This window comes from Anastrepha ludens, chromosome 5 (assembly GCF_028408465.1).
Source record: "Anastrepha ludens isolate Willacy chromosome 5, idAnaLude1.1, whole genome shotgun sequence".
Taxonomy (NCBI): Eukaryota; Metazoa; Arthropoda; class Insecta; order Diptera; family Tephritidae; genus Anastrepha; species Anastrepha ludens.
This window is the reverse complement of record NC_071501.1, coordinates 41811339-41824315: the sequence shown is the minus strand read 5'-3', so window position 1 is coordinate 41824315 and position 12977 is coordinate 41811339. Positions and strand designations below refer to the sequence as shown.

At 38.7% G+C, this 12977-nt stretch overlaps 1 protein-coding gene across 1 annotated transcript; it reads right to left on the bottom strand.

The window, feature by feature from the left end:
- Positions 1-9997: 9997 nt before the first annotated feature.
- On the bottom strand, positions 9998-12344 carry LOC128864685 (uncharacterized). The gene is made up of 2 exons (XM_054104438.1): positions 11939-12344; positions 9998-10133 (listed from the first exon to the last, which is right to left on the bottom strand). The coding sequence occupies exons 1-2, from the start codon at positions 12304-12306 to the stop codon at positions 9998-10000; spliced, it is 504 nt and encodes a 167-aa protein (XP_053960413.1). The 5' UTR covers positions 12307-12344.
- Between the last annotated feature and the right edge of the window lie 633 nt (positions 12345-12977).

Here is a 12977-nt window from a genome sequence, read left to right as displayed (position 1 = left end):
GAGGCTGCTGCAAAAAAATGAAGCAAAACTAAAAGGTCAGAAGGACGCTAAAAAGGTCGCGTTTAATAAAAATTTTATGAACAAATTTCCATTTTAGATGAGCTTAAAATTATACACACTCTTTCAGGTATTACAAGCCTACTCATATCGCACTTACGCACACCAATATAGCTAGTGGATATAGAGTAATAAGTGTGCGCATGTGTATGTATGTGTGTATTATTATAATGGTGAAAGGAGGCAGCCAACAGTGAAACCAGAGTCCAACCAGCTTCGTTGTTTATTCTGAAAAAACAAAAAAAAATTTCATACCAACACTTGATGGGCATTTCCTTTATGCCTTTGTTAACGCTTTAAAAGCAAAATAATGTTAAGGTTTTAAAACGGAAATTTTCCTTTTACAAGGTGTCTTCCAAAGTATACGGAGCTTTTATGTGCGCTTAACAAACTACTCTACTTAGTCTTGCCATAAATTCTGTCAAAAATTTCTTTGATGGCACGCGGTCAGCGGCCATGAAAATATTCTTTACAAAGATGAGAAAATTTTCACTGTTAAAAAAGTGTTTAATTAGCAAAACTACAAAATCTATGCTAAAACTTCCAAATACGCAAAAATGTTGTTCCAATGGTTCAGCGTACATCCGTACAGGTTTGGTGGGGAGTGTCTTGTGAAGGCATTACATCTCTTCATTTCTGCGAAAAGGGGGTTAAGACCAGGGTAAAAGGAGCATGTCTTAGAAGTCGTGGTGAAGCAGTCTCTTCAATGGAGAGCGTTGGATCTTCCAACAAGATTCCGCTCCAGCCCATAGGGCAAAAATCACCCATGGCTATCAATGGCTAAAAACAATATACCTGGATTCATAGCCGCAGAAGATTAATCGTCTGGAAGTCCAGATCTGAATCCATTGGACTACAGTTTGTGATCAAAACCGGAGAACATGGCCTGTCAAAAACTTCACAAAAATTTGGGGCGTCTCAAACAATCTTTGGTTCGAGCAGCGACGTCAAAATGAAGTGAAGTGTTGAGTAAAAGCAAATGGTGACCATTTTGAATGAAAATTAAAAAAATTTTGTTTTAATATTTACATGATTAAATAACACTAATTTCATTAAAAAAGAGGTTGTCTGTAAAGTAGGTTTACTGACGATAGTTTAACGTGACAACGTCATAAGAAAATACTGATGTAATAGTTGCAATTTTCAAAACAAAATTATAATTTTATTTGTTTGATAGATATTTTGTATGGATATAGAGAAGGAGGTAAATGGAACGTAATGGAATTGATCAAGTTACATTTACACAAACGTGAAAAATGCCGAAACATTTATCAAATTCATGAACGATATATTCAATTTCGATTGAGCATCAGACGTTAATAAGTCAACAACACGAAGAGGCAGAAACATTACACTCGAAACACTCCCTTTCATATTTCCTATTTTTCCTCTCATCGTCCTATTCTCAACAGAGAAATGGTTCATTACCATGCACACAGGAAGAAGGCATATGCAAATACAAGTATGTGAATTTATATACATATGCGGATTAACACGATTTGTTACATATAGTACATATATATGCTCACTTAAGTAGGAGAGAGAAAGATGTCGAACGTTGCCGAACGTTGTGCTCTTTGTCGTTCGTTCCGCGCTTTCGCTTGCAGTTCAAGCAAGGTAACGGCACATGAGCAAGGTAACAACGCATGAGCAAGGTGACGACGATTGAGCAAGGTAACGACACATTTTTTCGTGCGTGCAGCCGGCTAAATCGAATTATAAGACGTTATCACGTCAAAAAGTTTATAGTTTCATATCTATAACGGACTTAACTTGTAACAGAAATTATGGCAGGACTAAGTGCAATCGTTACATAGGGTCTTTCGAAAGACGCGCGTAAATGTTGTTTTAAAATAAAATATATAATTTGTATTCAAAATCTCAGGCTTTACCATTTTTATTTAAAGTATGGCTCTTAACAATTATATTTATCTATTTAAATATTTATTTCAGTCCGCAGAAAGATGTCTTACAATACAACGACTAATGCAATTAGTAAAATTTTACAAAAATACTGAGTATTTTCATATGAACATTAACACCTATAATATTGCTGTAATTAGTTGAATGAACAAGCAAGCGATTATTTCTAAGGCGAGTATGAAAAATCACATCATTGAAATATCCACCATAAGCACGTCTACATCTGTTGTCATTTTCAAGCACTCGCTTACACAAGCACACACATTATCACATTGCAATCTCGCTCCGAATGTTGTGTTTCGGCTCGAGAATCGTTATTGGTTTATTCACATAGACTTTATTTTTCAAAAAATCTCAGCAAAAAGTAGTTTAGTGGAGTTAGATCGATTTGATCTAAGTGGCCAGTTTATGTCACCACTAAGTGAAATTAAGCGGCCGGTCGCAAGATATCAATAATGCAAAGTTTTTCCGTGTTGTGTGACTTGGAACTTCATCCTGTTCAAAATAAAGATCGTCTATATCTATTACTTCAAGCTCAGGCCACAATACAACTTCAAGCAGTTATCTAAAGCGCTGTCCATTGACAGTAACAGCTTTTTCAATTTTATCTTCGAACAAAACCGGACCAACTAATTCACCAGCCCAAAAGCTACACCAAACAATGCATTTCAGTGGCGGCCGCCGTAGCCGAATAGGTTGCATGAAACATCAAATGATAAAAAAAAAAATGTTTGCAATAGCGGTCGCCCCGTTGTTAGGCAATGACAAACTTCAGACAGTCGGTTTAAAATACGTTTTTCTATCGTGTAAAATTGTAAATCTGCCTACTTGACAAATGTCAAAGATAGCGTAAAACAGATGTCGTCCAGGAATTATTCATTACTAACATCTACGCGTCGAAGGATGGTTCCGAGACTAGAAGCCCTCGCAAGTGGGGAAAGTACCTGATTGACATTCACTTCACACCCTGGACATTCACGGCCAGGACGATTTTTCTGCATACGGTCCAAACAGCTCACAATTTCCAGGCTTTGCCCAAGTATCCTCTGGATACCTTCCGCACATCCGTTTGAAACCAAGCTAATGTGAGAAGGCAAATAAGCGCAGGATATATAGTATAGATGTGTGCTGGGTTTAGCACCCGCCACGAAAAATCCTACTCCAATGAAAAACAAAACAAAGTATCGGATAAGAACTGTTTATTATGATGACGACCCCTGCAAACGCGCTCCGACTCTAAAAGTATTCGATGCGGTGCCCGCTGGCGGTAGCAGAGGAAGAGGAAGGCGTCCTTTGCGTTGGAAAGATCAGGAGGAGAAGAACTTGGCTTCACTTGGGGTTTCCAACTGGCGCCGGTTAGCGCCAACAAAGGCACGTATGTAATATTGGTTCTAACGGGATACCTCAGAGGTTGATGGCCTCTGTTGCTAATTGCCTTATTGGGTAATATTATCATTTATAATTATATTTCATATACAAAACAATGAACTTAGAACACTCGACTCTCCGGAGAATAATATTCGCGGGGAGACGGACGGTATAACCCCAGAAATTATCCAAAATATTATGAAAAACCAAGATAAAAGTGGAAGTCTCAGGAGATGGTAATCATCATTCCAATATTGTTTGCCGTTTTTGACCCAATAAATTTTAGCCAGAGTAAATCGAAATTGATGTAGGTATATATCACAAATTCTTCACATAGGTCGAGTATATATGCAACACCCTGTATATGTAGATGGCGCTGACAGAAAATCATATTTTGTTTTTTAATTCCTGATTACTTTGAAACACACCTTCTAGGAATACTAGCGTATTAGGTGCGTATTTTGCAAACCAATAAATATATAAATGCAAAATTTACTTGAATCAATAAATGGTCAGCATTTGGTTTTATTGGTTTGCCAATTTAAAGCATTTAGTGCCCCAGACTGCGTTTTACGCGAATACCATTCTGTCAAGCCTGCATCACCTTTTTCAGCGTAATCGGCCAGATTATTTAAAAGTGCTCCCAACTTATCACCCCGGTCAAATCGACTGCGTACATATCAGCATTGGGTGGGGATTGTCTACTGAGACAGAATGCCGACTACTTCTGGAGGATGTTGAGACACCTCAACAGACTTCTTGTGAACGTTTTTGAATGAACGTCGATCAATGTGTTTATGAAATGTATAGCTCTTGTCAGGACTGTTAGATATACTACTAGCAAGAGAACCTTAGCTAACATTTGGAAGTCTTGGGTATTTGAAGGTTAGAGACTCTCTAACGGTACACAAAAGATCTTTTAGATCCCCAAATTTATTGTCTTAGGACAACTTGTCTCACTAATAATACGCCGATTATTGACTTCTTCGTCATTAAGCAGCATAGACTATAACTTCCTGAAAAATAGGACAAATAATCCAAATCATATGACTATGAGAAGAATCTGGCATCAAAGTTCGCTAAAGAGATGGTTGCACACACTTTGCGATATATTATACCATCTGAGGACAGTCAGCTAAGTCCTTTGATGTGTGGAACCTAAACGTCAGGCCATGATTATTGGCAAACCACTGTGGTGATGTTCGGTATGTTAGTGAGGTTAACGACTTTGAAGTTGTATTTGTTAACAAATTCTTCTTAATAACCTCAAAACTCTTCAAAGTTATATACTTCAAAATCTCACTACAAGTTGGGCTTCATCAGATGGAATGCCAATAAGTTCTCTAACCCCTATACAATCAAGTTACTCTCTGCATGATTTATGAGGTATCATTTAGAATATGCAGTTTTTATTGAAAAACCATGTAGTCAGCAAACTTTCAATAGAATCGAACGTGTGCAAAAATTTTTCCTCAAATTTGGTCTTCAGTCTCTGCTAGCTGGAAAGGATTTGATTCAATACTCCCGAGCGATCTCTAAGGAACTTCCACCATTTTTTAGGGGAAAAACTTTAAAACTAAATGCGCTAATAATGTTTTCATTACTCGCACTATATACCTCTCGTTTAGCGGGGTAACTACGTCACAGATCCCCTGTCTAGCCAGCTCATCTGTCTCCCAGCTTCCTCAGTCTGTGTACTAACTCGACAGAAATTTGTTTTTAAATTCACACTTTTTCTGGGCAACATAACATCCACTTTGAAGTAAGTTAAATGATGGATTTCGTGCCTCGTAGACAAAATATTGAGTTTCTGCCACTGAGCGCGAAGGAGCAGTCATTGACAATATAACATGGTATTTAAAAAGCAACCAGAATAAGGTCCACCCTCTAGGCTTTACTCCTCCTGCTGGTTATGAACGAGGGAAATCTAGTGGAAAGGGATTTGACTTCAATTTGTCTTCGAAATTAGCGAGGCTGGTGTAATTACTTACCAGGGCGCTTTTGAAAGCTGAGCTAAGAGTGACTATGCGGTAATTGCAGCAGTTAAAAAAGATAGCATACCCGAAGGCGCTGTTATACCTCATTACTTCAAAGAAAGTTTGCTTTTTACAAGTTTCTAAATTGTGTTTTCTGTTCTGTTTCTTGTTCTATGTATCTATAAACAAAACGATTAAAAATAATTATCAATCTAGCTGAAAAATGAACTGCTGTTTCAAATAAAAGTATAAGCAGCCAGATTTTAACAAACCTTAGCACCAAAGCAAAGTGAATTAAGTGCGCGCACAGAAGGCTGGTAATGCCCTTTGTTATTCTCACAAAAAGCGGGGGCGGGAAGGCGTGCTTGTTGAGGATTTTTTAAGTACATGTGCAGAAAACACAAATTGTCGCACTTCAGATGTGTGTATGTGTGAATGTACATACGAACTACCTATGCGCGTAGCCAGGTAACGAAAGGAGGTTGTGAAATTATTGTGCCAAATAAGCCATAAAAGGTACGCATTTTGTAACCCATTTGACCGCATTTTTTTATTTCTTATTTTTTAAGCTTCTAGTATGTGTTTGCACGTGTATTCACTTGACAACAAACACAATGTGTAAGACATCAACAGCAGAATAGCAACAACAAAGCAGTAAAAGCAAGAAAGGTATGACGATAACAGAAAGTACGGCTGCGATAGTCCTGAAACCTTATTTTAGTCCTTCCCGCCACACTCAAAAATGCCCAAACTGCCAATCCGCCTACACGCCCACATGCCTCGCACAGCAGGTTTCTTAATGTAAAATTTAGAGAAAAAAAAAATGCGGTGCTTCCTTCCCTGTTAGCTTTTGAACGTTTCTTTGCTTTGTAAGCGGCTGTACGAGTATGACAAGCGAACTAAAAAAGCAGTGAGGATTTTACACCAAATTCACATAAATGTGCACGCATACATATATACATTAGGGTGGTCATATTTTTTGTGGGAGGGAAAATATCTATTTTTTTCTTAATTTTTTTATATGTTTTATTGTTTTAAAATATTAATATAAAAATATTTGCGGCTACGGCCCCTAGTTTGAAAAATGCCAAACACTCATTTTTCCTAATTATTATCTTCCTTAAATTCTCCTCTCGAAAGCAAAAGGACTATTCCTTCGTTGTATTTTGTGCATGGTTTAATGCGTGGTGTAATCAATTGCCCCGCATTATTCAATTTCTTATTCCTGCGAAAACGGTCAGTTATTAGGTACCCTTTCTCGCTGCTTTTTTTGATGAAAATACAACTATATTCTGAAAAAATGGTTAAAGTCAATCATTGAAAGTGTTGCCCATCGTTGGCTACTACTTTTTCCCATCTTTTTGGTAGATCTCGTATACCGTCGCGATAAAACTGTTCATCTTTTGAGGTTATCCACGATCAAGCCATTTTTTGATGTCTTCATATGAATGGAGCTGCTGGTCAGCTAGACCATGTGCCATCGATCGGAGCAGGTGATAATCGGACGGCGCAATATCTGGAGAATGAGGCGGGTGGGGTAGGATTTCCCATTTCAGTGTGTCCAGGTAGGTTTTAACGGGTATGTCAACGTGAGGCCAAGCGTTGTCATGCTGTATAATCACTTTTTTAAGCCTCTCCGCGGCCGCTTCTCGCGCAGTGCTCAGCTCAATCGCGTTAATTGAAGTCGATACCGACCCCCAGTGAAGGTTTCGCTTGGTTTTAACAGTTTATAATATATAACACCAACTTGGTCTTACCAAATACATAGCATAATCTTCGCAGCGTGAATATTAGGCCGAGGCGACGACGTAGAAGCATGACCGGGCAGTCTGCATGACTTTCTTTTCTTTGGATTGCTGTAATGAATCCATTTTTCATCACCCCCATCACAATGCGATGAAGAAAACTCGTCCTTTTTTGCCGCTGGAGCAGTTGTTCACAGGCGAAAAAACGACGTTCAACATCCCTTGGTTTTTTACTCATAAGGAACCTAAGTCCCAAGTCCCCTGCTTCTGAATCATTCCCAAAGCATGCAATCACTTGGAAATGGATTGGCGGGTAACTCCTAATACTGAAGCAAGCTCTTCTTGCGTTTGACATGGATCCTCATTGAGCAATGCCCCCAATTCAGCGTCTTCGAAAGTTTTTGGCGTTCCTTCACGCGGACGGTCGTCAACATTAAAATCACCGTCTTTGAAGCGACGGAACCAACTCGGCACGTTGTTTTACTTAAAGCAGCATCTCCATAAACTTTTTGTAGCTCTCGATGCGTTTTACCCGCCGTTTATTTCGAATGAAAGTGGAAAATCAACACTTCCCGCAAATGACGATTATTTGGCATAAAATCAAACATTTTCACAAAACCAAAAGTATATGATACCAAAAAAAAATCATTAATGTGTCGAAGTAGTTCGTTTACCATATGTCTAAGCTTGATTTAGGACGTTTAGGTTATTTTAGAATCAACTAGCACACACTGCTGGCGGCATCTATTGACGAGCAGCGGGAACTTAGTTGCGCACCAAACATATTTTGATAAAAAGAAATTATTAAAATAGAAAGGAAACTAAGAAATTGTAAAGCTTCTCAAAAACTCCACTGCAGCAAAAAGTCTCACTGCTTTATGGTTCTAAATATTATCTTACTATTAGAAAAATACAATTTTTTCAAAATTCATGCTCAAGTCACAACCTCTAAATCTTATGCGATTTTCTTAAAATTTCGTATCCAGTAGCCTTGTGGATGCCTTCCTATTATAATATCAATAATTTCAAAAACAGCGACCACCTTAATATACATACATATATATATGTGCATGCACACCTATACATATACACATACACATGCACTAAAATTTCTATTTTCCTTTGAATATACGCGCGCATATTTATGTTCATATGTAAATCCACCGGTAGATGGATTGTGCAAAGACTCTCTGTGGCCCCCCATTGCGCTCAGTCATATTCGTCTTTTCTGCTGTGTTCTTTTTTCATTGCCAAACAAAGGGCAGCGTTATGCGAGCATTTCGGATGCTTCTGTGTGAATTAATATCCGCCCACGTATGTGTAGGTGCGTGCAATACACATACACATAAACATTTTGAAGGAAGCTACAATTTTAATACTCAGAAGCTGCGAAGAAAGCCTCGTAAGTCGCCTCCGAGCGCAGTCGTCAACGCTTTTTGGAAAAACATTGAAAGTATTAAAATACTCTTAGGATTTGCATATTACCTGTAATAATTCAAACAGTATGGTGTCAAAAATCCAATTACCTATATTATATTAAACTATAGCCTTCTTAGAATATGCAAAGCCGCAAAAAAAACACAAAATTTTAAAATAAATCCTTTACGAGAGGTGAAACGTTATGAAAATTCTGCAAATTTAAGTATTTAAATATTGAGTGAAGTAAGAAGTTCTGAATATTTTGCGCTAGATGTTCTTCGTGAGCTATATCTCACGATGTATTACATGTATATTGAATCGTTTCTTACTACCAGTAGTTTTGTATTTGGTGAAGCCAGTTCAGTGTCAAGATTAAGAAATTTATAAGTTTTGCTCTTTAACTATGGGGAATTTTGGCTGCCACGTCACTTAGGGATTCGGTAGCCGAATTCTGCTCGATCATTTCACAAGTAATCACACACTCGCCCAATCAGTCGTTGTTCAGACGGCAACGAAGTAATATGAGCGAAGACTGTGTTGAACGGGCAGAAATCTGTGTCAAGTCCCCTATGACGTGAAAGCCAAACTTTCTCCCACAATTTTGTTTTCCAGCAAAGCTGACGGCCAAACCTGGCGATCTGTCATCCTTGGCTTCAGGTCGCCTTCGAAACGCAGATGCTTATTATGGGAAGTTTGTTCGCGAAAAAAAGACACTCAGAGGTTTGAGATTGCCTACCCGGAAGAGATCGCTTGCAGAAAAATCTAAATCCTCTTATTAACAGGATCTGGCACTCGAAGCGTAACCAATTAAAAAGGCCCTAAATTTAGGTTGGAAAATTACTTTTATTTAATTCAAAGTAAGAAATGTGTGGGAAAATACAAAAAGGCCGGCTCTGGCGACTAGGCGCTTGAGATACCTTATCGTGCCTTTTGGGGATGGCTTGAACAAATTCTTCAGTTTAGATCCCTTTTCTCTATTCCACTACATCAACAGCACTGGATGGCTGTAGACGGTTTTCTCTTCCCTAAACTTTTTCGTAGGTACTGGTGCACATTATGGTATCAAAACGGCACGTAAGAGCTATTTGTAGTGTTGCTGAGGTATTCTTGCCATCTAGCCTGCCTATTTTTGCTCGATTTGGCCCCCTTTGGCTTGACTATGGCTTTGAGACGGTCAAAAAACTAATCGTAAGCTGCATGAATGTGACTTGCAGGTGTTTTGAACCTCTCGCGGACAACAGCTTTTTTTGGCGCCCCGAGACTGGTGAATCTTTTATTTCGGACCCTGCTCTCAAAAATGTCTCAAATAGAATAGTCCATCGGATTCGCGTCTGGTGAATTTGAGAGCCATTGCGTGGACGTTATGAAGTTCGGAACGTTGTTTTTAGCTGTTTCGAGCTTTGTGAGACAGTGCCGAGTCCTGTTGAAACGTCCACGGTCTGCCACCGAAATGTTTGTCTACCCAGAATACTTTCCCGATAATATTTATTTCGCTACGGTCAGATATTTTCAGTTCTTTCGCCATTTGATTGATACTTTGTCGAGGATTTCTCTCAAGTCGCTTCTCACTTTTTGAACCATTTCACGTGACGGTGCAGTTTTTTGATGACCACCTCCATGACGTTTCGTGGTGCTACCAATATCACTGTATCAAGTAATGGTGCGACAAATAAAAGCTTTATTTACTTTAAGGGGTTACATGGGTTTCGTGGGTTCAAAAAATGGATTTTTTTTTTGGTTTTGGCTTATTAATTTCTACAACATCTCAAAATTATTATCCCAAATTTTCAAGCCGATCTGAATAATAGTTTCGGAGATACAGCCTTTGGAAGGTGTGCGCTCCAAGCCACTTTTATTGTTACTCAAAACCTTAAACGCGTTTTTCTCGGAACCTTGTTTTCAAAGTCGGTTGTCAAATGTTCTCGAAAACTACTCAACCGCTCTTGATGAAATTTTACACAGGTGTTCGAGATACAATTTACTCGTGCTTGGACGAAGGATTTTATTTTTTTTTTTCAATTACAACTATTTAAAAAAAACAAAATATCAAGCCAATTTGACCGAAATTTTAATTTTTTAAAAAATGACTGCCAAAATTCCAATTTTTACTTTTCTTTCTTTCCTTCGTTCAAGCACGAGTTTATGGTCTTGACTAAAACACTTATTTTTTTCATTTTTGATGATCCTGTTACGAGTTATGCTGACAACGCCGACGCACCTTTTTTTCGAGGGGTCACCGGAAATGACGTCACAATGGAGGAGTTTTAATTTTTTTTTTTTGAAAATTTCAGAAATTGCTCTTAAAATATGTATCTATAAGACAGAAAAAAGTTTGAATTAAATAAATAATTTTTTGAATAGATAAAAATATTGAAAATAGGCCTTTTTTTACCCGACGTAATCCATGTAACCCCTTAAGGTGCTCAAACTCACGCTGGTTGTGATTTTCCAGCCAAATATAATGCATCACACTATTACGTAGATTACTGATTTTCTTTTTTCGCGTTTACTCTCGGCAAAATGTTTCTGCGCGCTTGTAAACAATGCTCTGGACTGTCATTTAGCCAACTAACAGACAGTCGATGCCCGTGCATCCGCTACACGAGTGGTCTGAAGTTGGTTACCCTTCGAATGTTGGACCCTGTAATTTTTGATGTCAACAGTTGGCTTCATATCCCAACCGAGTAGTTTCTTAAGTTTATATTATTATTTCATCGGCCAATCAGCTGATTCTTTCATATTTTCTGGGAGCTGGTTAACGGTATGATCTTGACCACACCTCTTCAAATATTTTCGCCATAGCCTCGAACGATACGGTACTTATATGATCATCTATTGGTAGAACAATATCAACCCGCATACCATATTTTTAGGAGACGCTCGGCCAAACATCAAAACATGTATGTAAAGCGTTTTTCAGTAAGAGCGCTTCAACTTTTGAACTTTTTTGAATAAAACACAAGCGGTTTGACTTTTTTAACTAATTTTTTTTTATTATCGAGTTTGAACATATAAGTTAAGCAGAAATAACTGCTGGCCACCTTCATACACGGATATGCTCTCTGATGTGTTCCTACCAGCGAACATCTTAAGCACACGACTTTACAGCGCTTCTACAGTTGCAATGCAAGTGTGAGTCGACTGCTGTGAAAGCGAGTTCAGTTAACAGCGAACAGCACACGCATTACTTGCAGTTACAATGGAAGTGTGAGGCGACTGTTATGAGAGCGACCAGAGCAATTAACAGCGATGAGTAATAAAGTGTGAAACTCAGTATTGTCCAATTAGAATTTGTAAATGGGAGTTCTGTTGAAAATGGATCTTTTTTTTAGCAGATGACTCCGGTGGTAAAAGGTTGTGTTAAATAAAGTTAATAATTGTTATATTATAAAAAACTTATAATTTTATAATTTATACATTTAAGTATGAAATTCGATTTCTTTTGCATGACCACCGCGTGCACGTTTTACGAAGTCCAATCGTTGAACCCAATTTTCGACCACTCTTTTGCATAAATCGGCCGAAATTCCAGCAATTTCGCATTCAATATTGGCTCTGAGCTCACAAATCGTCGCCGGCTTGTTACTGTAGACCAATGACTTCACATAACCCCAAAGAAAATAGTCTAGAGGCGTCAAATCACCCGAGCGCGGCGGCCATTCGACCGGTCCATTTCTGGAAATAATGCGCTCATCGAACTTACTCTTCAACAAATCAATTGTAGTGTGTGCTGTGTGGCTTGTGGCCCCGTCCTGTTGAAACCACATGTCGTCTAAGTCCATACCATTCAATTGCGGCCAAAAATAATCGTTTATCATGTCGCAGTATCGATTTCCATTCACAGTAACGTGGCGATCGTTCTCGTAAACGAAAAAATATGGGCCAATTACGCCACCGGCATGTAAACCGCACCAAACAGTCACTCTTTGTGGGTACATTGGTTTTTCAGCAATCTCTCTTGGATTACCTTTCGCCCAAATGCGGAAATTCTGCTTATTGACGAATCCACTGAGGTGAAAATGTGCGTCCTCACTGAAAATGAAGTGCGCGATATGCATTTTGATTTGAACGCCCGTTTTCATAATAAGCCTGAATAACTTTAACGCGTTGCACAAGTGTGTAGCGTTCCATGATGAAGTTTACAAATGACAAGCGAAAAATAAAAAATATTGCGTCGTTCGCCCTCACTATCGGAAAAAAGTTGAAGCGCACCTATTGAAAAACGCCTTACATACATGTACTGAGTGGATACAACCGCTCCGGCTCTGAAAGTATTCGACGGGGTACCGGCTGGTGCTGACAGAGGAAGAGGAAGGCCTCCTCTGCGTTGGAAAGGTCAGGTGGAGAAGGATTTGGCTTTACTTGGTATGTCCAACTTGCGCCGGTTAGCATGAGAAAGAAATAACTGGCGCGCTTCGTTAAACTCGGCCAAAATCGCGTAAGCGATTATCGCGCCAGTTAAGAAGAAGGAGAAAAAACTAGAAATTTC